The 22,949-nt window shown below is 37.9% G+C and overlaps 2 protein-coding genes across 7 annotated transcripts in view; both read right to left on the reverse strand.

Annotated features, from left to right (window-relative positions):
• The window catches only part of sh3rf1 (SH3 domain containing ring finger 1), a 51,855-nt gene extending 50,677 nt beyond the window's left edge, over positions 1-1,178 (reverse strand). The window contains exon 1 of the mRNA XM_084091222.1: positions 872-1,178. The gene's annotated coding sequence lies outside the window, so the exon portion shown is untranslated. The remainder of the gene's footprint in view (positions 1-871) is intronic.
• Positions 1,179-7,775: 6,597 nt separating this feature from the next.
• The window catches only part of nek1 (NIMA-related kinase 1), a 33,816-nt gene continuing 18,642 nt past the window's right edge, over positions 7,776-22,949 (reverse strand). For all 6 annotated transcript variants that reach the window (XM_084091341.1, XM_084091338.1, XM_084091340.1 and 3 more), the window contains 5 exons: positions 14,251-14,390; positions 13,828-14,171; positions 12,430-12,563; positions 11,586-11,718; positions 7,776-8,965 (listed from right to left, as the gene is read on the reverse strand). In XM_084091341.1, the coding sequence (XP_083947467.1) occupies positions 8,952-8,965; positions 11,586-11,718; positions 12,430-12,563; positions 13,828-14,171; positions 14,251-14,390 (765 nt within the window). In that variant the 3' untranslated portion in view covers positions 7,776-8,951. The remainder of the gene's footprint in view (positions 8,966-11,585; positions 11,719-12,429; positions 12,564-13,827; positions 14,172-14,250; positions 14,391-22,949) is intronic.

The following is a 22,949-nucleotide window of genomic DNA, read 5'->3' on the forward strand; positions in this document are numbered from 1 at the left end:
CTACCGGTTAACCCGATTCATTATCTAACGTTACTACCACGATTACAATTTTAAAAAGGCAAGCAGAACACTGAATAGAGACTTAATAAGAGAAGATATGCCAAATCAAACATCTTTATTCTACTTGCTCATGAACAACAAAACCTGAACCAAAATCAAAGCAAAGCAAATCAAATGGTTGTATACAGAATAAACAGAACAAACAATGTTACTACTTAGCGAGGCAATGTAACGTTAGTTCAAATACAGCTAAAGAGAAAGTTCCCCCCAAAATACAAAAGGATGTTAGGTAAATTGACAGCCCCAGTCACTATTCGCTTGAAAAGATGGAAGAGTGAATGGTGACTGAGGGCGTCAGTCACATCATCTTTAGTGAAAGTCATACAGGTTGCATAGCATATGATAGTGAGTAAATTAAGAATTTTCAATTTAACTATCCCTTTAAACATCAACTGCAAACACTCAACCTCGTCAGTTTTTGCGTTAACGTCTTGAATAAAGTAAAAAACCCAATTTAATTACTACAAAACATTAGCTACATTGTAACCGAGTAGCGGTACAAATATATCGGCCCCACAACTGCTGTCTGAGTCTGTTTAAATAACTCCTGAAACTAACTAACCCATCACCAATAGTGATTTGAAAACCACGGCAAAATGAGAAAAAAACGAACAAAAAAAGTATAGTGTTGTGCGTGATGTGTCACAATAAACAGGGCACGACACAGACGCTTTTCATCGACACGTTTGTCTGTAACTCGTGTTCATGTTGCTTGTAAGTAACCTACGTTAGATTAACAAACTTTGATCGGATGTTCAAATTTAATTTAGTGTCTTATTACGGAGAGATCTGTGAGAGCACGAAACGCTACCTTAAATAAGGGCCCCTTCTCACTCCTCCTCTTCTTCCAGAACAGTTTCTTTCCCGAGTTCCTCAAAGTAGGGAATTCGCTCTGGAAAAGGGATCCTGAAATCTTGATCGCCCAGTTGGACACAAGTTTACATATTCAGGTCCGTAAATCACAGCAAAGGACAGGTCATCGCTCTTGAGCCGTTCGGTCGAAAAAGCAAAAGATCCAAGTCCGAGAGATTCAGGTAGATTAAATTGAGAAGAAAGCAAAGAAAAACAGGAGAATCGAGTTCCTGCGTCCGAGCGCCATGACGAGCTCTGTTGATACTGTGGGACTCTGCAGCGGACGTGTAGTCGGGAGGGAGGGTTTTCAAAACGCACAGCTGAGAGAATGCAGCAGCCTGCGGTTTTTTTCTGTTTAGGCTTTGTCCTAGATAAACAACCCAAATTCTGCACTTTTGATCGTCATAAATAAGCAAAATGTATTTCTAAACCTTGCTGATTTAGTCTGTCCGTAGTGGATAGTACACTCGGCAATGTTTTTCACTGACGAATAGTTTGTTTAGAATCTCCGCCTGCGTCATATAGTGTCACAAATCACGAGAGTCACTGCAGGGGGATTTTTTTTTAAATCCTCTAGTTGCAATCTCTCGGACACGGCCAGACTCGCAAGAGAGATACAGTTTTCACTAGCTAAACCTAAGCTATGTTCTGAATAGTATACTTTTTTACTACACTACTATTTCTACAATAAGCAGTAGCCTATGCTAATTGCATTCATTGACGATCTGTTCGCAAAAACGTGCAGTAACAGAGAACAATGCAAAAAATACTGTAATCAAAAGTTCAACCTGTTCAGCTTCACATTCTATTTCATGAACTGCTAGAAATGTTAAATTAAATATCTTAATTAACTCATTATTCGACTGAATTTCCAAGAGCTTATACAAACAAAACTGGATAAAAAAAAAAAAGCAAAATGCATAGTAAATAAAAAAAATATGCACATAATTACACCATGTGACAATGGCAGACTACTTTTTAAAACATTTAACCTTGTATAATCCATATCAGTTAACATAGGCCTACTATTTGTAAAAAAGAAAAAGAAGAAAAAAAGGCCATTTTCATATTATATTATAGCACCATGAAGTAAATATTAATTCTCTCAAACATAAATGTTCTCTCATATCCCCTGAAACTTGTAGGTTATTCACCAAAGCTTTGCATCTCTCCTCCAGCTTGTGGCTCAAAGGTCAATTTTCCGCTACCTTCCACATGCACACTGGCACACACAAAGGTTAACACGGAGGTGAGGCTGTCAGAAGATCAACCGGTGTGTAAACCATACAAGAGACCTTTTAACATGACTGTGGTTCATATCAGATCAGATGCTTCCCTGTTACATGATGATGGCCAAATACCTCATAGTTTATAAGTGTTTTCCATTTTAAACACATAACCCTATATGCTTCATTCTACAAAGGTGGGCTTTCATCCTACAAACAGAAGCCTCTGGCATTCCTTTGAGGAATGAAGGAATATTTTTCACAGGCAATATCCAGTTATTTAAATAGGAATAGGAACATTATTGACAAATTTTTTTTCTCTGAAATTTCCACCAATGTGAATGCATGGTCTATTCTGTGTTAAAGGGATAATGCACAAAAAATAAAATTATGTCATTGTTTACTCTCATGTTGTTCCAAACCCGTATTACTTTTTCTCTCTTTCTCTGGAACACAGGACATGTTTTAAATGTTTCTGAACATATTGGACCCCTTTTGACTTTCATCAAATGAACAGTTGAAACATTCTTTGAAATATCTTTTGTTTCATGAAATGAAATGTTTGGAACAAATGATGGTGGAATTTTCATTCTTGTGTGAACCACTGTTATTTTAGAATCATTGAGATGATATTATACATTTTATTTTCATATTTTCTGTTTTAGTTAAAGTTTTAGTCATTTTAGTAGTTTTTTGTTTTAAAGTCTATTTAGTTTTTTTTTTTGAGTTTTTTTGTTTGTTTTAAACTAAACAATGATAAAAAAAAGTTTTTATTTCAGTTAATGTCTATTTTATTTCAAGAAATGAAAATGTTTTTTTATGGTTCTAGTTTTAGTTATAACGATAACAACCCTGGTGTGAACTATCCCTTTAAGATGGCAATATATTGTCATCCTATAGTCCCTGAAGGCAAAGTTCTCAAGCCCTAAAGTCAACAGGAATTACATCATCAGTTTTCTACCTCACTGGCTCTTATCATGATGAAGTAATATATCTTGTAAGAGTTTATTGCATTAAGCATAAACAGAGTAAGTCAAAGGCAATACGTGTAGCCTACTAGTTCAAAAGCATGAGAGTCTTCTCCGTGTTCATTAACAGTAGCGCATATGCTTCCGCAAACAATTTATGTAATGACTCATCAGTTTTTCAGAGCCTGCAGAAAATGTTAACGCCAACAGAGAACATGGACGTGATGGATGTGCTTCACAATGTTAGACTTGATGTTGAAATGGCCCTTTATTAGTGTTTGGCTCGTCCTTTGCTCGAGGAAAAATTACAAGACATCGTCGTGAGCTATTTGCACTCTTAACTAAATTGGGCCACTATAATGGCAACATTTGGTAAGCAAGTGTGTGTAATTGAGCTGAAACAGTTCATGAAGGGCTCATTTGAGCACATATGTGAGTGCTGTGTGTTTTGTCATGCCTTGGCTAATGAGAACAATAAATCAGAAAGAGAAAATAAATATGGTAAATATGTATGGAACACAGAAAAAAAGAGGTGAGAGGAATAGTATTGCGAGAGAGAATAATAAAGAAGTTAGATTTATGGTGGCACGGCTCTTGGATGTCAGAAGTGATCCCGGCGGAGCAGGCAGCAGCCCTCCGGTCATATTTCACTGTTGCCGGGGGTCATTTAGCCCACCCCTGCGGGAGGGGCAGAGGCTGTAAAGCCTGGTGCAAATTTCTTGGATAACCCCGGAGGGAAGGCCCGCTTTGATTTATCACTGACCCCGTCACGGCCCAGTCTGAGGAGTGCAGGTGATTCACAATTACTAGTATATACATGTTTTTATAGCCTTACGCATCTTCATTCTTTATGCAAAAGGAGAAAATAATGCCATTACACTCAAAGTGCCAGAGCTAGAAAGTTATGTAGGCTTTTATTTTTTCCCTTGAGTGAGTTTGTGATCAGCAATTTGCAGCCACACACACACGAATCTGCCACGTCTGAGGCGACAGCTGTGTCACGGGCAATAAAAAAAAAAGCAAAAAAGGGTTGAGCGAGAGAAACAGATAGGAGAAAGAGAGAGAGAGAGAGAGAGAGAGGAGATATGACAAATGCTTTTTCCTCAAAACATGAGAGCCTGCTCTGACAGACAGAATAATGGATTCAGGGATCCTTTTGCAGCTTGAACGCATCTGTTTTCCAAGGCCGTGACAATCTACCACAACCATCTAAATCTTCAAAACTCTGAATTCATGACCTAATGTCAGACACAGAATAAGTTTGAGTCTGCTGCATATTCTCTGGTTTCATTTTAGGAAACGCCAACATGATAATCATTGAATCATTAAAGTCCAATCATTGATTCTTGGCTGTTTGTAGTCGTATAGTCGTAGCTCTCAATTAATAAGTAACAAAGCTTTTATAAGTACTTGGTCAACCATCTTCTACTGGACATAATATTATGCCACTGTCACTGGATGATATCCTTTGGTCAGTCCAGAATTTATCAGTGCATTTGACATTAGGGATAATTCTTACACCCCACACTTTTAGTGTTTATGAGGGGTGTTCATAAACGAGAGCACCTTTCAATCCCATCACTTCAGTGCTAAGATCAATGTCAAATACAAAATAATCAGGATATAGTTTTATAAGATAATTAGAAAGACAATAATTAAAATGAAAAGCATTAGGGATGCATGATATATATCAGAACCATATCGTTATTGACCACTACTGACCAGTATTAAAGAAATATTTTTGTGAAAACAGTGATACTTTTCTTTTCCAGGATTCTAAGAAAGTTCAGAAGAAAGTTCAAAAGAACAGCATTTGTCAAATAATTGTCTTTACTCACTTTGTATCAATTTAATGCATATGCTGAATAAAAGTATACATTTTTGCAAAAAATAAATAAAATTCTTACTGACCCCAAACATTTTAACAGTGTTTATTGATTTATTTACATCTATAGTTTTAAATTTAGATTAGCTTGGCATTGTCTAACTCAACCTAAACTAAAAACACAACTATTTTTTATATTTTAAAAAATGACAATCAAATTATGGGAATTATATTATAATGTAACATTTTAAATTTTCCATGTTTTCTATCAGTGTTACAACTTATCCTAGTGGTGTTGTAGGCTATAACACACTGTAAGAAAAGTTTCTGCCTTCAATTTTTAAGTACCATCAACTTAGTTGTTTAAGTCATCACAACTTAAATGACATTAAATTGACTTAAAAATGAGTTAAATCTTGTATAACTTGTAAAAAAAAAAAAGTTGAAACTTGCTCAAAGTCCCCCTGTAGTCAATATATTTTTCCCTTAAAACTCATCTTTGATCACCAAAATGAGTTTTTTATTGATTTTTTTAATCATGCATTAAAATAGCTTGAATGTAACTCTACACCCTTGCTTAATTTAGTATACGCAGTTCTATGAATATGCAAATTAGCCCCGCCTCCACTCACTCGCGCCAGCTCAGAGATCCACTCGTCGATGATAACACGTTGACCTCCCCATATAAACACATTTCTTTGCACCAAATGTTCTCTGCGGTTCATCATCTAACACATCCTGCTTTGTCTTTCCCTCTCTAACCTACTCAAATACATCTATCAATATGATTTCCAGCCTGTGCTATTGATAATCTTAGCGTTCCAGTCCCAGCAGAACTTCAGCAGGATATTGAATGTCTGTTTCCACACCAGAGACTGTTAATAGTGCAGAGGTTAATGAAAGAGCAGTATTAATCTGCCTTCACGTGGGGGAGGTGTTTAACTTAACCTAACCTACTTTAAGAAGCCCACTGAGAGACTGTACAAATAAACTAGCGTTTCAACTCTCAGAGAGAGAAAGACTGCAAAATTATACCTCCAGGCAAAACACTTGACAGATCAGGCACAAAGCCATCGGTGAAATTAGTCAGGTCAGATACGAGACATAAATGATTCATTCATGTGTGCGCATGGCAAACGGAGCGTGAGTATGTATGTATTGCATATACATAGGAGACTCGCATATCGCCTTTTGGGAACCGAAACCAGGAAGTCAATTAACTCAACCCCTGGGATTTGATAAATGGGTAAAAGATTTTATAGGAAGGGTGAGGGTGAGACAAGGATAACAGCTTTTTCTTGCACAATCCATTCTGCTGTCTTATTGCCTTATTCCACTGACCTCATCAGTCATGAACATATTAAACATTCCCAGTGTCCACAGGGCTTGATTAAAAGTCCCCACGAACTCCATGACTCCTGACCGGGAAATATTGAACGTTTTATCAATGCAATGATTCATTGAAATGTTTGTATCATGAGCCCAAGGTTTTCTTGCAATGGTAAATGAGTATCATCATATCAGTAAGCAGTCATTTAGTTGATAAATAGTTAATTACATTGCCTTTTTTAATTGAAAGCATTTCAGGAGCATTAACAGTATCAGTGTGATTAATGACACCCTGCCATTTCTAAAATTGCAGTACAACATACAACATACCTCTTCCTAAAAAATTAAAAAGGCACTCAAATGAGAGTAAAACTCTGTCATGTTGAAGAAAATAAAAAATCCACTCTTCCATCCATCAGTGCTTCTTTGTACACCCTAATTTATTCTCCCACAGGATGAAGTAGCTGTATTTGCATAGCGCAGAGCCATCAGAGAGGCATAATTAACTGTGACAATGGATATAAAAAAAACATACAAAGCACAAAACAGAGTGAGGCTAATTGATATCACAGAAAGTGTTTGTTGGTAGTTCGGGGCAAAATGCTTATTATATTTATATTTTAGTCATCATCTGATATTTTACTAGTATACTTTTTTCCTCAAAGATAAAGTCATTTACCACTACTACTACTATTTTTGAAAAAAGTCTCTCAAGGCTGCATTTATTAAAAAAATTCTGTTTGAAATTAGAATTGAAATAAATGTAATTTATTCCTGTGACGGCAAAGCTGAATTTTCAGCATCATTACTCCGGTCTTCAGTGTCACATGATCCTTCAGAAATCGTTCTAATATGAGAAACTCAAGAAACATTTATTGATATTATCAATGTTGAAAACAGTTGTGCTGCCTAATATTTTTGTGGAAACCGTAGTAAGGGCTGGCGAAAGGTGGTGACGACTGTAGGGGCCCAAAGCAACAACCTGCACCTGAATACCCCAGCTATGGCCATAACCGCAATACTTTGTTTTCTTCTGGATTCTTTGATGAATAGAAAGTTCGAAAGAAAAGTATTTACTTGAAACAAAAATCGTATGTAACATAATAAATGTCTTTAGTGTCACTTTTGGTCAGTTTTATGCATCCTTACTGAATAAACGTATTCTGAGCTCAAACTTTTAAACAGTAGGATACATCCACAAAATAATTTGATAATACAATTATCTTGGTCAGAATACACATAAATGAATTCAGAAAGGCTTGATTTAATGAAAGCAAACACTATGTGACTCAAGATATCCGGCAAAGACACAACTTCCACACACACACCCACAACAGTTTGTGGTTGTCTGAGAATGCACGGGTGTTCTGTGATAAGGGGAAACCCCTACGTGCTTCCTGCCAATTCTTGTGACAGCTGAACGGTTGCTGCTGACTGACAGCTCACCAGACTAATCAGGCTGAGGATAGGTGAAGAAATCTAGATAACTGAAAACAGATATTGGCAACTGATTTTAGCTCAGCTGTTTCACATCCAAAGCGAAGTGTTTTATTGCCAAATACCCACACACAGGCACATTCTTTGAAAAAAACAAACAAAAAAACAAGTTTATTTCAGTACAAAGATATATATATATCCTGACATGCAATCAAACAGCAATGCTTATTTAACAGTTTTCTGTACACTTTCAGTTACCACATTCTGCCAGCAACTAAAACAAAGAGGCCATCTCAACACACCCTGCTGGAGGTGCATCTGCGTACAACATGCAAAGCATCCGCACAGCATTAACAAACGCTCTTAAAGGGACAGTTCACCCAAAATTAAAATTCATTCTATGGAGAAAAACAGTTTGAACATTCTTCTTTTAAGAAAGAAAGTCATACAGGTATGAAATGACATGAGGGTGAGTAAATTATGACAGATTTTAAGGGTGAACTATCTCGTTAATAAACAAGTGTGTTAGTGCACTTTATATGCATAGTAACTCTCCCTAAATAACAGTTTTGTCAAGTCCTGAAATAATGCTTTAAGATTCACCAGTAAGAAATCTTAAAAGAGGCTAAATAATATTTGAGCATGTTATGAAAACATGTAAAAAGTATATAAAAAGGTTCAGAAAGATTGAGAAGACTGGTATTTTGAGACTATAAGTTCTGTTGTCTGAGGTAGACAGCTGGTTAAAACCCGCTGCCTGTTGTGTGCAAGCACCTGATATTGGGCAGATAATTGACTTCTGACCCCTGAACTAGACCTCCCTGGCCAGTCTAGATCCTTAAAAAGCGGTTTCCATGGATTCAGCTGTTGTGAATACAGCAGGAGCAGCGTTTTCACATGCAGTCTGTCATCAGCTAGGAGGACACACATGTACATCTCTGTCTGAGACTTATTACTTCTCGCCTGCTAACACTCGGCTACGCTTTGGTTAAATATAATTATCCACAGCACATTTATATGCACAAAATTTACAGAGAAGTGCTTCAGTTACTTGGGATATGGAAGTAGAACTACAGTCAACCGTGGACTCTAAACTGCCCATGCTTGAGTGGCCCATTTCCCCTTTTCCCCCTCTCTCTCTCTCACTCCCCCCTTCCCCCATAGCACCTCCTCGGCCTGTCAGAGTGCATCATGGGAACACTTCAGCCTGCCAGCAGATTGTCCAAGGCTGCCAACGGGACGGATGAATAACTTCTATTCATCATTATCTGAGAGAGAGCGAAAGAGAGGGGCAGAAGAGAAAGAAACAGAGGAACTGTTATAGGATAGTCAACTCACTTACGAGAAGAAAACTTCCAGGCTATATTCCTGATGTCAGAGGTCACATTAAAGTCCATAATCTGGAGTTAGCCCTGAACGCATAGTGTAAATGCCAGGAATACCCTCACATCAATCAGAGTCTGCTGCATACACAAGCAGACACATGTATGCGCCTTAACCCAAATGATGTGACCTGACCCGAATGCCCTGGAACTGCTCAGAGACTTATTCAGCGCATCTTGTGCCGCAAACATCTGCTGTACGAGCAGGCACTGCTTATATGAACTCAATCTGTTGGGACTAGTGAAAGAACCACATGCATTAAGATCAGAAATTAGCTAATTTTTTATTTTGTTTACATATGTGTATAGTGTTTTTACTACTACTATTATTGTTATCAATTTATATATTCTTTTTGATATTATTGTCTTGCATTGGGTCTAGGGAATAAAAACAGTGGAAAATAATAACTGGGTGAGGTAGACGCTCACATACAGTGAGGAAAATAAGTATTTGAACACCCTGCTATTTTGCAAGTTCTCCCACTTAGAAATCATGGAGGGGTCTGAAATTGTCATCGTAGGTGCATGTCCACTGTGAGAGACATAATCTAAATAAAAAAAATCCAGAAATCACAATGTATGATTTTTTAACTATTTATTTGTATGATACAGCTGCAAATAAGTATTTGAACACCTGAGAAAATCAATGTTAATATTTGGTACAGTAGCCTTTGTTTGCAATTACAGAGGTCAAACGTTTCCTGTAGTTTTTCACCAGGTTTGCACACACTGCAGGAGGGATTTTGGCCCACTCCTCCACACAGATCTTCTCTAGATCAGTCAGGTTTCTGGGCTGTCGCTGAGAAACACGGAGTTTGAGCTCCCTCCAAAGATTCTCTATTGGGTTTAGGTCTGGAGACTGGCTAGGCCACGCCAGAACCTTGATATGCTTCTTACAGAGCCACTGCTTGGTTATCCTGGCTGTGTGCTTCGGGTCATTGTCATGTTGGAAGACCCAGCCTCGACCCATCTTCAATGCTCTAACTGAGGGAAGGAGGTTGTTCCCCAAAATCTCGCAATACATGTCATCCTCTCCTTAATACAGTGCAGTCGCCCTGTCCCATGTGCAGAAAAACACCCACAAAGCATGATGCTACCACCCCCATGCTTCACAGTAGGGATGGTGTTCTTGGGATGGTACTCATCATTCTTCTTCCTCCAAACACGTTTAGTGGAATTATGACCAAAAAGTTCTATTTTGGTCTCATCTGACCACATGACTTTCTCCCATGACTCCTCTGGATCATCCAAATGGTCATTGGCAAACTTAAGACGGGCCTTGACATGTGCTGGTTTAAGCAGGGGAACCTTCTGTGCCATGCATGATTTCAAACCATGACGTCTTAGTGTATTACCAACAGTAACCTTGGAAACGGTGGTCCCAGCTCTTTTCAGGTCATTGACCAGCTCCTCCCGTGTAGTTCTGGGCTGATTTCTCACCTTTCTTAGGATCATTGAGACCCCACGAGGTGAGATCTTGCATGGAGCCCCAGTCCGAGGGAGATTGACAGTCATGTTTAGCTTCTTCCATTTTCTAATGATTGCTCCAACAGTGGACCTTTTTTCACCAAGCTGCTTGGCAATTTCCCCGTAGCCCTTTCCAGCCTTGTGGAGGTGTACAATTTTGTCTCTAGTGTCTTTGGACAGCTCTTTGGTCTTGGCCATGTTAGTAGTTGGATTCTTACTGATTGTATGGGGTGGACAGGTGTCTTTATGCAGCTAACGACCTCAAACAGGTGCATCTAATTTAGGATAATAAATGGAGTGGAGGTGGACATTTTAAAGGCAGACTAACATGTCTTTGCAGCTGTATCATCCAAATAAATAGTTAAAAAATCATATATTGTGATTTCTGGATTTTTTTTTTAGATTATGTCTCTCACAGTGGACATGCACCTACGATGACAATTTCAGACCCCTCCATGATTTCCAAGTGGGAGAACTTGCAAAATAGCAGGGTGTTCAAATACTTATTTTCCTCACTGTACCTGTACACATATGTATATTGTGTTAGTATTGTTATTACTAATAAAAAAAATATTTTGTTAGTGATAGCAATAATTTAATAAACATATAATACAACTTCGGTCCTGGAGGGTCACTGTCCTGCAGAGTTTAGCTCAAACCCTGATATATTACATTATTATTATTCATAATAATAACAAATTATATTTATAATTTATATGCATTTCATTTTTCATTTTTTTTTTTTTATATTGTGAAAAAATAACTGGGGAAGGTATACATAAAATGTGTACACATTCAGACAGACTGTCTGAATAAAAACCAGTCAATGTTTCTCTTTATGAATGTGTGTTTATGCGTCTCTAAAGTGCCTGAATTACGGCACTGAATGACATAATTGCCCTCTTCTACACCCATCCATGTAATATTGCTCTATTTCTGCAAACATCTGACTGAATTAACAAGTGCATATGTAAGAACATCAGATCATGAAACGGTAAACATGAATGGATCAGAGAGAGAGAATGTGTGTAAACACTACCTTCCTGGTAAGCTCCATCTGCCATCACCAAATGGAGGATTTTAGGATACAAGTGCTGGTGCTCAGTTCCCAGAATGCTTTGCACCATACTGGAGCCCATTGCAATGTTCTCATCTTCATCCTCATGAATCGCCTAAATAAACAAAGAAAATTCATACAAATAACAATCTAATACTGGATAAAGTCATGCAAACCGATTAAAGTCCATTAAAGTCCTTAAAGGGATAATCCACCCAAAGATGAAATTCTTTCATCATTTACTCAATTTCATGTTGCTACAAACTTGTAAGACTTCATTTCTTCCAAGGCAAACAAATTACGGTATTTTGAAGAACACTTGGGTCCAAACAATATCCGATCCACAGAAAATCATATGCAATATGAGGGTGAGTAAATGATGACAGAATTTTCATTTTTAGTTGAACCAACCATTTCAGTTAAGAATTCTAAGGTTATTTTGACTACAGTTTCTTCATTTTAGTTTTTTGTTTTGTTTTTGCAACTGGCAGCAAAAATTGCAGCAAATTACTGCAGTTTATTACACTTCCAGTGTGACAAACTATACATAAAAAGCATCATAAGTCAACACATTTAACATTCTTAAAGGTTAAGGATAACATCTGTATCTAATTCCCAGAACGAACCCCAAGGCTAAAAACAAAACTTAGACGAGTGTCCTCATCTCAGAAGTACATGGCTGCATTGTTATTGGTGGCGTTTGACCACTAAAGACCTCTTAGATATGCAGAATTTCCGCAATGCATTCAACTGGGCACAAAACCACAGAATCTCACTAGAGACTTGGTGAGAGTTGACATTTAATGCAAAACGGAGGAACTCAGACCTTGATCTTGTTGTAGGCTTGGATGAAGTTCTCAAAGCCCATGGCCTGCTCTAGATGGAACCGCAGCTCCTCCAGACGACTGAAGATACTGTCCTGTTGCTCTAGGTCTTCATCGTCTTCTTCCTCGCTGCCATCTGCACTCATACCCATGCATAGGTATAAAGACATGCTATAATCTATCACTAAGTTCACACAGTGAGAGTGTACTGTTGTGGAACTGATACTATGCTGACCTATGTCAGTATTGAAAGTGTTATTTGCCAGTGTCACTCCACACACTGTAGTCATAACAAAGTCAATCAATCGCCAGATTTAATTAGCCAGAACAATATTTAGCTCAATAAATATTTGTTTTCATTTCCAGTGTGCTTAGCAACAAAGTTTTGAACGTGATATTTGGTTGTGGTGTATTTAGGGTGCAGTTCTATTGTGTTTGTGGATGCAGTCAGCAATTGTTTAGAGTTTTTATGGACATAGTTGTGTTTGTGGATGATGTCAACATCTGTAATGTGTTCATAGATGTGGTTAGCTGTTGTGTTGTGTTTGTGAACATGACAGGCTTTTGAGTTGCATGTGAAGATGTTGTCAGCTGTTGTCCTACTTTTGCGGATGCATTTGGCTGGTATGCTGTGTTCACTGCTGTGCTGTGTTAGTTATGTCAAGCTATTATACTGTTTTAGTGGATATGGTAAGCTGTTGTTATGTGTTAGTGTTTATATCTAGCAGTTGTGTGGTTTTAGAGGACATGGTTAGCTGTTGTGCTGTTTTATATGATATGATTAGCAGTTGTGTCTAGCTGTTGACCGTTTGAACAGATCTAGTTAGCTGTTGTGTGGTTTTAGCGGATATTGTTAGCTGTTGTGCTGTTTTAGCTGTTTATATGGTTAGCTGTTGTGTCTAGTCATTGAGCTGTGTTAGCAGTTGTGTGGTTTTAGAGTATATGGTTAGCTGTTATGCTGTTTTATAGGATATGATTAGCTGTTGTGTCTAGTCATTGAGCTGTGTTAGCAGTTGTGTCTAGCTGTTGTGCTGTTTTAACAGATATAGTTAGCTGCTGTGCTGCTTTAGAGGATAAGGTTAGCTGTTGAGTTGTTTTAGCAGATCTGTTAGCTATAATGTTGATTTAGTGGATATTGTTAGCTGTTGTGCTGTTTTAGCAGATATGGTTAGCTGTTGTGTCTAGCTGTATTGCTCTATTAGCGGTTATATCTAGCTGTTGTGCTGTTTAAACGGATATAGTTAGCCGTTGTATTATATCAGTGGTTGCGTCAAGCTGTTACTCTGTGTTTCCGGATAAAGTTAGTTGTTGTCCTGTTTTGGAGGATGTGTTCAGCCTTTGTGCTCTATTCGTGGATACACAGCTGTAGTTGTTTATGGATGCAGTCGTGATTGCATTACCCGACTGCCACTCCTCATTGAGCTGGCCTTCACTGCTGTTCTGCTCTTCATCTTCCTCATCCTCCATTCCATTAGTAACTGGCCCTCCTGGCTCTTCCTCACCATGGCTAACATCATCCTCTTCCTCAGCCATTTTATTAAAGCACTCCTCCTCTGGACTGCATTTGTCATCAACAGCACTAGCCAGCCCATTAAGAACAGCTGCCTCTTCATCGGCCGGGCTGCCATTGGATCCACCACCATCGTCCTCCTCTTCATCATCATCGTCATCTTCACTGTGCTGCTCCTGGAGAAGCCTCTCCATAGAAGCTCTGAGCTCCCTCAAATCTTCATCCTCATACACACTGAGACAGAGACAGTCATAAGTGAGGGTGTGTTTATGTTGAGTAGGTACACATGCATTAAGTTTTGTGTGTGTCTTACTCCTCAGGTTCAGACTGCTCATCCGCTTTATCCTCCAGATCCTCAATCTCCAGGTTGTTGTTAGGAACGACGGCACCTTCAGTTTCTGCAGCAACACTGAACACTTTACTGAGGTCTGGTAAGGAGCACGTCCTCAACATCTGATACAAAACAAAAATGATTTCCTACATCACAAACCAGATACCCACACAAGAAATTGAAAATATTCATGTTCTTATGAAGCAAAAAAACTTTTGTGAACTATGTAACACTTCAAATGCAAAGCTCCCTCCTCAGTCCACTCAGATTGTTTATTAAAAATAAGGTGCAAAAATGGCTCATCCTGAAATCTTCAGGGTTGTGTCGTCATTGCCATGAGCATGTAAAAATATGCACAAGTTCAAAATACTACGTCGTATCTAGGAGGTGCAGGAAGTTTACTCGTGTGCTGTACTGTAACACCTGTGTCCCTGCATAGACAGAAGGATCCTAATGTTAGAAACAAGCATTTGAAGCTTATTTTTAACAACATCCCTGATCGTTTCCGTCTGACCTTCACAGTTTGTGCAGCACATTTCAGTGTGGATTGTTTTGTGAACCTGTCACAATGCAATGCAGGCTTTGCAAAGAGGTTGTCACTGAATGATGAGGCAGAGCCAACTATATCACACCCAACAGCAAATTTAAATGATCTTACATGCGAAGAGGGCATTTACATGGAAGTCTTAAAGGCACAGTGTCAAAAAGTGTCCCATTTAAAGCTAAATTTCAAAATGAAAAGAAAAAGTGCATGTTTGTTTTAGAACAAAATTGTTTGTACAATTGATAAATTGTTCTCAGTCAGAATAACATTTAAAAACATTTCCTAGAATTTCCTTTCTTGCGTACTTAAACCCTTGATTCAAAATGGATTGAAATCAAGACCTTGATTCAAAATTGATTCAAACAGCCACACGATCTAATTCCTAATTGATGATTCCCCTGTGACAAAAATCACACTGGAATATTCAGATCTGCACGTGGCGCTGCCGCTGACCCAGAGAAAGCAGTTGTCATGTATAGTACGAAACAGCTTCACAAACAGTCTTTTCAACATCACAGTATGGTTATTTCTGTTATAAATATTTAAATTATCACAGAAGTACTGGGATAAAAGTTTACAGTTCAGATATAAACACTGATGTCTACGCAGGGTTCGTACACTTTTTCCAAGGTCAAATTCAAGCACTTTTCAAGCACTTTCCAGGTCCATTTTAAAGCTTTTTCCAGCACCTTACACTACCGTAAATTACATACCAATACATAGTTAAAATTATTATTTAGTGTTTTTATCACATCAAAAGAGATAAACAGCCAAATGTTTCATAATAGCAGAGGGCTGCACGATATTGAAGAAAAATGAGATATGCGATAACTCATTAAATAATGCGATATTCAATATGCAATACGATAATGCTTAAAGTGTGTCAAATTAACTTAAATTATCTTTAAAATGATATAACCTACACATACGTGTTTCACATTCTTTTTGTGATAAGAAAATATCCCTACAACTTCTGACAGTGAACATCAGTGTTTTACAGTAGCATAAGAAGTGTTATTTTAACATCACTGGGGTTTAGGGGTTCAGGTTATCCTACATTAGGTTTATTTAACAACAGAAACTGATTAATCAAATGTAAAAATAAACACTGCTTAGTTTTCACTGCATGAATTAAATATACTGATTCTTATTAAAGCTACAAAAGTTAGCCTATTCAGCCAAAAGCAGTGAGTGATTTTCTTTGTCTTTTGTTCATGACCCCAGTTATTGCAAGCCATTGCGATATGCAATTATGTATATTGTAATATATACATTTGCAATATTTCGATATATTGTGCAGCCCTAATATTTAAGCCAATCACAAGTTTTAGGCTGAATCCCAATTCTCTGTCTTACCCCTTCCCCTACCCCTACCCCTTCGTCTTACCCCTAGCCCTTGTCCCTCGAAACCGAGTGGTAAGCGCTAGGGGTGAAAACATACCCCTATGAAATGAGACGCCACTTGCCATTGTTGCCGGTTGCGCAGTGCATTCTGGGTACCCCTTGGTTTCAAGTAAGCTCGCGAAAATTCTTGGTTTTAAGGGGTATCTACCCCTTCCCCTTAGCCCTACCCCTTGATCAAAATGAGAATTGGGATAGCCCTTACTCTCACGTGAACGTGCAAAACTAAGGGGAAGGGGTAAGACAGAGAATTGGGATTCAGCCTTATTCTTCAAAATGTATCACTAAGTATATAGCCTAAAGCATATGAATAATATACTTTTCATTATATTAAAGGCAGGGTAGGTAGAAATGGTCTAAAAAATTTATTTTTCAAATTTGTTTAAACTTTATGTACATATCAATACATAATTAAAATGTAAGTACTCTGAAAAAGAAAGTATCAAAATCGAGTGTCTGTAGACCTCTCACGACTGTTTTAAAGACATCTCATTATTTCCATTCACTCCACCCCCTCATTTCTGTGCTTCTTCCAAAGCCACGTCCCCAAAACACATGAACGCGCGACTCCGACCGCTGAGCTAGAGGACGCATTATTTACCTGAGACAAGCGGAGGGGAAGGGGCATTTTTTTGCCTGGTTTGCCTTCACTAACTGCATATGCCGGTACTGTAAATTTAGATTGCTCTTTCTCTGCCATTGTTTTGGTATTCCTAGGTTCAGTGCCTTCTTCTTCTTCTTCGATAGATTTTATTGGCAGCTTGCAAACATAGTGCATTACCGCCATCTACTGGACGGAGGTGTGATCAGGTTCCGTGCCTCTCGCACTCCTCAAATCAAACGGTCGCGCGCAAGTGGGTAGGTGCTGTGTGGCAAAAGGGTGGTTGCCATGGTTGCGAGAGAGTGACAGTCGCCTAAGCCAATCCTTTGATTCGTCCCGAATCGAAATAATGAGCTGTGTTTAATACAGATTATACGGTCTAGAGTCACTTGATTTTTATACTCTTTTTTTCAGAGTTCTTACATTTTAATTATGTATTGATATATATAGAAAGTTTTAACAAATTTGGATCTTTAATTTTTAATAAATCCTACCTACCCTGCCTTTAATGTCCAAATATTGCTTACCAGATAATGTGATTTATAGGCTGTAAAACTGAATTAATTTCAAATATGAAGACTTAGAAATATTCAGAAATATTTGACAGGCCTTCCCGTTTTGGGACACATTCTTGATATAGACAAGGTTTGAACAATATCTGAGTGCACAGGCACCTGCCTGATAAATGTATTTCATTGCCAAGATGTCTTGGGCCAAGACATAACGTTAGCTAATACATTTACTGGAATAGAGCAGTGTAAATATTGCATAGGGCCATCCTAAACCTTACAGTAACAGTATACTACTTATGACACTGACTGATTTCAGTTCAGAAATCAACGACTGTTGTTATGCACTGGGCTAACGTTTGCAGGTTAATTTGCACGTTACAGTTCTGTAATTTTGGCAATGTTCACTGCATATTCCACAAATGAACGTGACATAACGGACATGCAATACTTACATTACATTATCACACCAAGTACTCTCAGTCACTAATGGCCCTTTCATATAGGACGCGGCCGCGCTGCGCTATTAAATGAAACCGATATATTTCAATGGCTTGCGCCGCACGACTCGGACCAAAGCGGAGCTCAGCAAGCTCGCGCGCACGCCGCGGTCAAAGTTTAAAATAGTTCAGCTGTTGCCACTGCGTGGCCAATGCGTAACGCAAATCAATCTGTATCTGATTCTGAAGGTCTACATTTTTTTTCTCCATTTAATAAAGAACTATTTCGTCAGAAAGATATTTCTTGTGAAAGAAATACAGTTACAAATTCAAGCATTTTCAAGCATTGTATCCAAAATTCAAGCACTTTTCAAACCTTGAAAACACAACATCAAAATTCAAGCACTTTCAAGGATTTCAAGCACCCGTACGAACCCTGTCTACGGTAGCGATCAAAATAGAGCAAATCACCTTTTGAAAGTAACTTGGCACTTCAAATAAAAATCGTATCATTACATTGTTACGCCACTAGGTGGGGACAAGTGTGTTAAAAATGTATTTGTCATTGAATTAGTCAATCATAAGATGTAAAAAAAAAAAAAAAAAAAAAAAAAAAGTAAGTAAAAAAACATGTGTATCTTCTGAACAGTACAGTGGTCACCTATTGTTGTTTTTATTTGTGTTTTATAAATAAATAAATTAAATAAAAAACGCTGATTCATCCAGTAATGAAATAAATACTAACAATGATTACTTATACAGCATTTACTAATACATTATTAATAATTAATAATTATATTAATTATTAATATTATTATATTAAATGGACCTGAGCTAACATGAAGAGTTATATTTTTTTTATTAACTAATGCTAACAGAGATTAATAAATACTGTAATAACAATACATGCTTAATGCTTTTCATTAGTTAATGAATGGTAAAGATCTTATTGTAAAGTGTTACCAAAAAAAATGTAACAATTTTAATGCACAGCTTTAGATATGCACCGATGTATCGGCCAATAATCGGTTTAGGCTGATAAAAGCAATTACTTTTACTATTGGCCAATTGTTTAAAAACAGCTGATGATCAAGGCCGACTATATCCTGTCAATCAAAAGGGGGCGGAAAAACGTGTCAGACTGCAACTCATACTGTGTGTGAAGAAAATGTCTCATGTTGAATTTAGAGCTGATTTATGGTTGGATTTTTACCATTATAGCACGGTTGTGTACACACACTGCCGACACATTTATGTTCAAACACCATGTAAAAGTGAATTTTGCATAATAGGTCCCCTTTAAGAAAATCAAACTAGCAGTATCCGCAGATAACATGAAGGGCCCTATCGTACTTTACATCGCGCACAAGCAGTTCCGTTTGTGCTCTGGAGACGTGTTCGGTCTTTCCACTATCAAATTCTGTCATGTAAATAGCGAATCCGCCCTGGCGCGAGCGCAACTTGCATTTAAAGGGAATGGGAGATGAGTACTTAAAATGTAAGTACTCTGAAAAAGAGAGTATAAAAATCGAGTGTCTGTAGTCCTCTCAGGGCGCAATAAACACAGCTACTTATTTCTATTCACTCCCACCCCCTCCCTTCTGGGCTCCTTCCAAAGCCACGCCCCCAAAACACACGCGCGATGCCGACCGCTCAGCTGCCAGCTGGAGGACGCGTTTACCAGCGCAGAGCGGAGAGGAGCGCAGTGCATGTAGTGACATCATGTCAGAATCACATGTAATAAAATACCTAACTTTATCATTATGAATATAAACAACTAACATGGCTGTTAGTACTCACTATCAAGCTAGAATATCGATACTGGTAAAGTTTAAAATATACGGAGTTTGATTCGGTAACGAGCTAAAAACAGGTTGCATTGATACACGTTTTCCCATTACCATCAGTTACACTGTGATGAAGGTGAATTTCGTGTAAGATTCATAACATATACGGTGTTTTGCATGTAAGAGCTTCCACGATGAAAGCACTGTTGGCTCTGATGAGGACTAACGTTACACTCCGGAGCCTACCTTTCTACCTTACTAGTTCCTTTTTTTGCCTTGTTTGCCTTCGCTGACTGTATATGCAGGTACTGGGAATTTTGACTGCTCTTTCTCTGCCGTAATTGTGATTCTTTCTAGCTTCCGTGCCTCTTCGCCTCCTCGAGTCAAACGGGTGTGCGCATGTGGGCAGCTCCTGTAGCAGCAGGGGTGGTAGCCATGGTAGCGTGACAGTCGCCCAGCCAATCATTTCATTCGTTCCGAATGGAAATAAGTAGCTGTGTTTATTGCACCCTGAGAGGACTACAGACACTTGATTTTTATACTCTCTTTTTCAGAGTACTTACATTTTAATTATGTATTGGTATATAAAGAAAGTTTAAACAAATTTGGAAAAAGTTTTTTTAGAAAAAAACTGCCGACCCTGCCTTTAAGAGAATAGGGACAACCCTTTTAGACCATGGGCCTGGCGCGCCGACCATTTTTCCCCGTCGTTAAACTAGCAAAAGTGGATTCGGATACGCCCTAACTGAACTTGCGCCCTGCGCTTTAGACCATGCGCTTAGATCGTTAAAAGGTCGCATCTTTTTATCGTGCAAGCTTTAATTATAAGGGTTGGACATTGTCATAAAAAAAACTAACTTACGATTACTTATGGTGCAACAATCCAACATTATAAGTGGACTACAAATGTACAGAATACGGTTAGTCAACTTGAATTGGAATAAAAAAATGCACAAGCACAGTCTCTAAGTTGTTCGATCTGAATCTTGCACAGGAATAAAACAACTTGGCTATTTAACACTCAGCAGGGACTTAAAATTGTCTCCACAGAGCAGAAGAGGGCTTTAATATCGGCGCAGTCATCCATCTCCACTACAGCCGTCAGTACAGAGACACACTGTGTTCTCGCACTTGGACAGAAGAGAGGAGTGCTAAACTACTGATTAAACAGACTGACAGCCTGTACTAAGACAGCATTTAGTGTGTGTGTGTGTGTGTGATCTGCCTGTCCAGTTGTCCAGAGGGTTGGGTGCAAGCAAGCCAAAAGGCCAAATGTGCGTGCGTGTTTGCGAAAGTGTGGGCATGGGTGTGAATGTTAATGTGCTTTTGTAAGGGCAAAGAAAAGAATTTGTGTATGTGCGCCTGTGGGGTGGGCGAAAAAAAGGCCAGCGCAAAGTCTTTTTGGTTTACTGGCACATCAAGGATGTGGAAGAATCGCATTAATAACGCTCCACTCAGGAGCTCAAACACACACACACGCATTCAGCAGTCCTTCCAGCACAGATTTGCCCCGAGGCACATCCACACTCATACATATGTCTACCCCTGCATGCACACACCATTATGTGCACACAAACACAAATTTCAGTCAGTGGGAAAACAAATCACCGCAAACAAAAACTCTATGAGATACAAATCTGAGCTCCTCTATCATTCTTTGCTAAGTGCAATGCATTATCGAAGACTGCCATCTGTTTCTCCTGCTATAGTGCCATCTCTTTCTTCCATATAGTCTTTCTCTTCCTCTCTCGCCTTGTCTAGTGTTTCTAAGAGATTCTGCTCTAATCAGTGTGATGAATAGTAGTAGTGTGGTCCTCCATTATGCTCTGTAATAATCTCATATTTTTCAATTAAGAAAACCACACACACCAACATTTCTTCACAGTCCTTTGCAGTGTTGTTATTGCAAACTAAAACTATTAAAAATTGTGGTAACACTTTACAATAAGGTCCCGTTAGATAACAACAGTTAATGCATTAACTAATATTGACCAACAATGAGCAATACATTTGTTATAGTATTTATTAATGTTTGTCATTGTTAGATAATAAAAATACAACTGCTCATTGTTAGCTCAGGCTCATTAAATAATATTAACAGATACAACTTTTGATGTTAATAACGTATAATTAAATGTTGACCTTAACATTAACTAAAATTAATAAATACATTAAAATATTTTTTCACTGTTACTTTATGTTAGCTTATGTAGTTAACTAATGTTAACTTATTGAACCTTATTGTAGTGTTCCCAAAATAGTTTTTTGTGACTGAAACAAAACTGATGTAAAATAAAATATAAATATTAGATGAAAAACTTACTGACATAAGTTGAAGTACCAAAAACACTAAAACGAAAAAAAAAAAAATAATAATAATAAACTATAAATGCCAAAAGCACATAACATTACTAAAACCTAAACTAAAATTAAATGAAAACTGAAAATTAAAAAATAAAAGCTAACTCAAATAAAAATATTAATTAATAATATAATAGTAAATAAATAATACTAAAATAACATCCTTCATCAAGTAGAATTTTCTTTGAAAATTCCTACAGGCCTTTCTGGTTTATTACCTGGTATTTCTCATTTTACACCCCACTGTGTGATTTATATGGCTGATGACTTTTAACACTTTTTTTCCTGAGATGAAATAACAGTCAGTTCTTAAAGTGATCATTCACCCCCCAAAAAATTATTCTGTCATTAATTAGTCCAAATTTTCTAAAGAGACGCGATCGCTTTAAATGATGAACAGATTTAATTTAGGGGTTTATTCACATATAAACATTGATGAGCGAACATAAACAGAAGCTCAACCGAACCTGCTTGACGTGTGAGAATTAATCTTGCGGAAGCTCAAATGTTTACCACAACTGATGTGCGAGTAGATGAATGTTTATATTTGAATAAATGCCTAAATTCAATCTGTTCATCATATAAAGCAATTGTGTCTCTTCAGAAAATTTTGTACTAAACCGCTCAATAGTCAGTTTTATGATCTCTTTATGAACTTTTTGAAGCATCAAAGTGGTAGTTACGTAGCTGTCTATGGAGGGACAGAAAGATTTCATCAAAAAGATCTTCATTTGTGTTCTGAAGATGAACGAAAGTCTTACGGGTTTGGAATGACATGAGGGTAAGTAATTAATGAAAGAATTTTCATTTTTGGGTTAACTATCCCTTTAACACCACAAATTCATAAACAACAACAACCCAACCACAATGCTCCACTCTCCAGGCTAAGGTCTGTAAACATTCTTGAACCATCCTACCATCTGCCCCCTTGACCCTATTCCCTCCCTTTTTTTACAAGACCATATGTGATTTTAGAACCGACCACTCAGCACTCAGTTAGGTTTTAAGAGCTGGCATTCACAGGCCTGGTATCTGTCA

Source organism: Abramis brama (genome assembly GCF_963993115.1).
Source record: "Abramis brama genome assembly, chromosome: 18".
Classification (NCBI taxonomy): Eukaryota; Metazoa; Chordata; class Actinopteri; order Cypriniformes; family Leuciscidae; genus Abramis; species Abramis brama.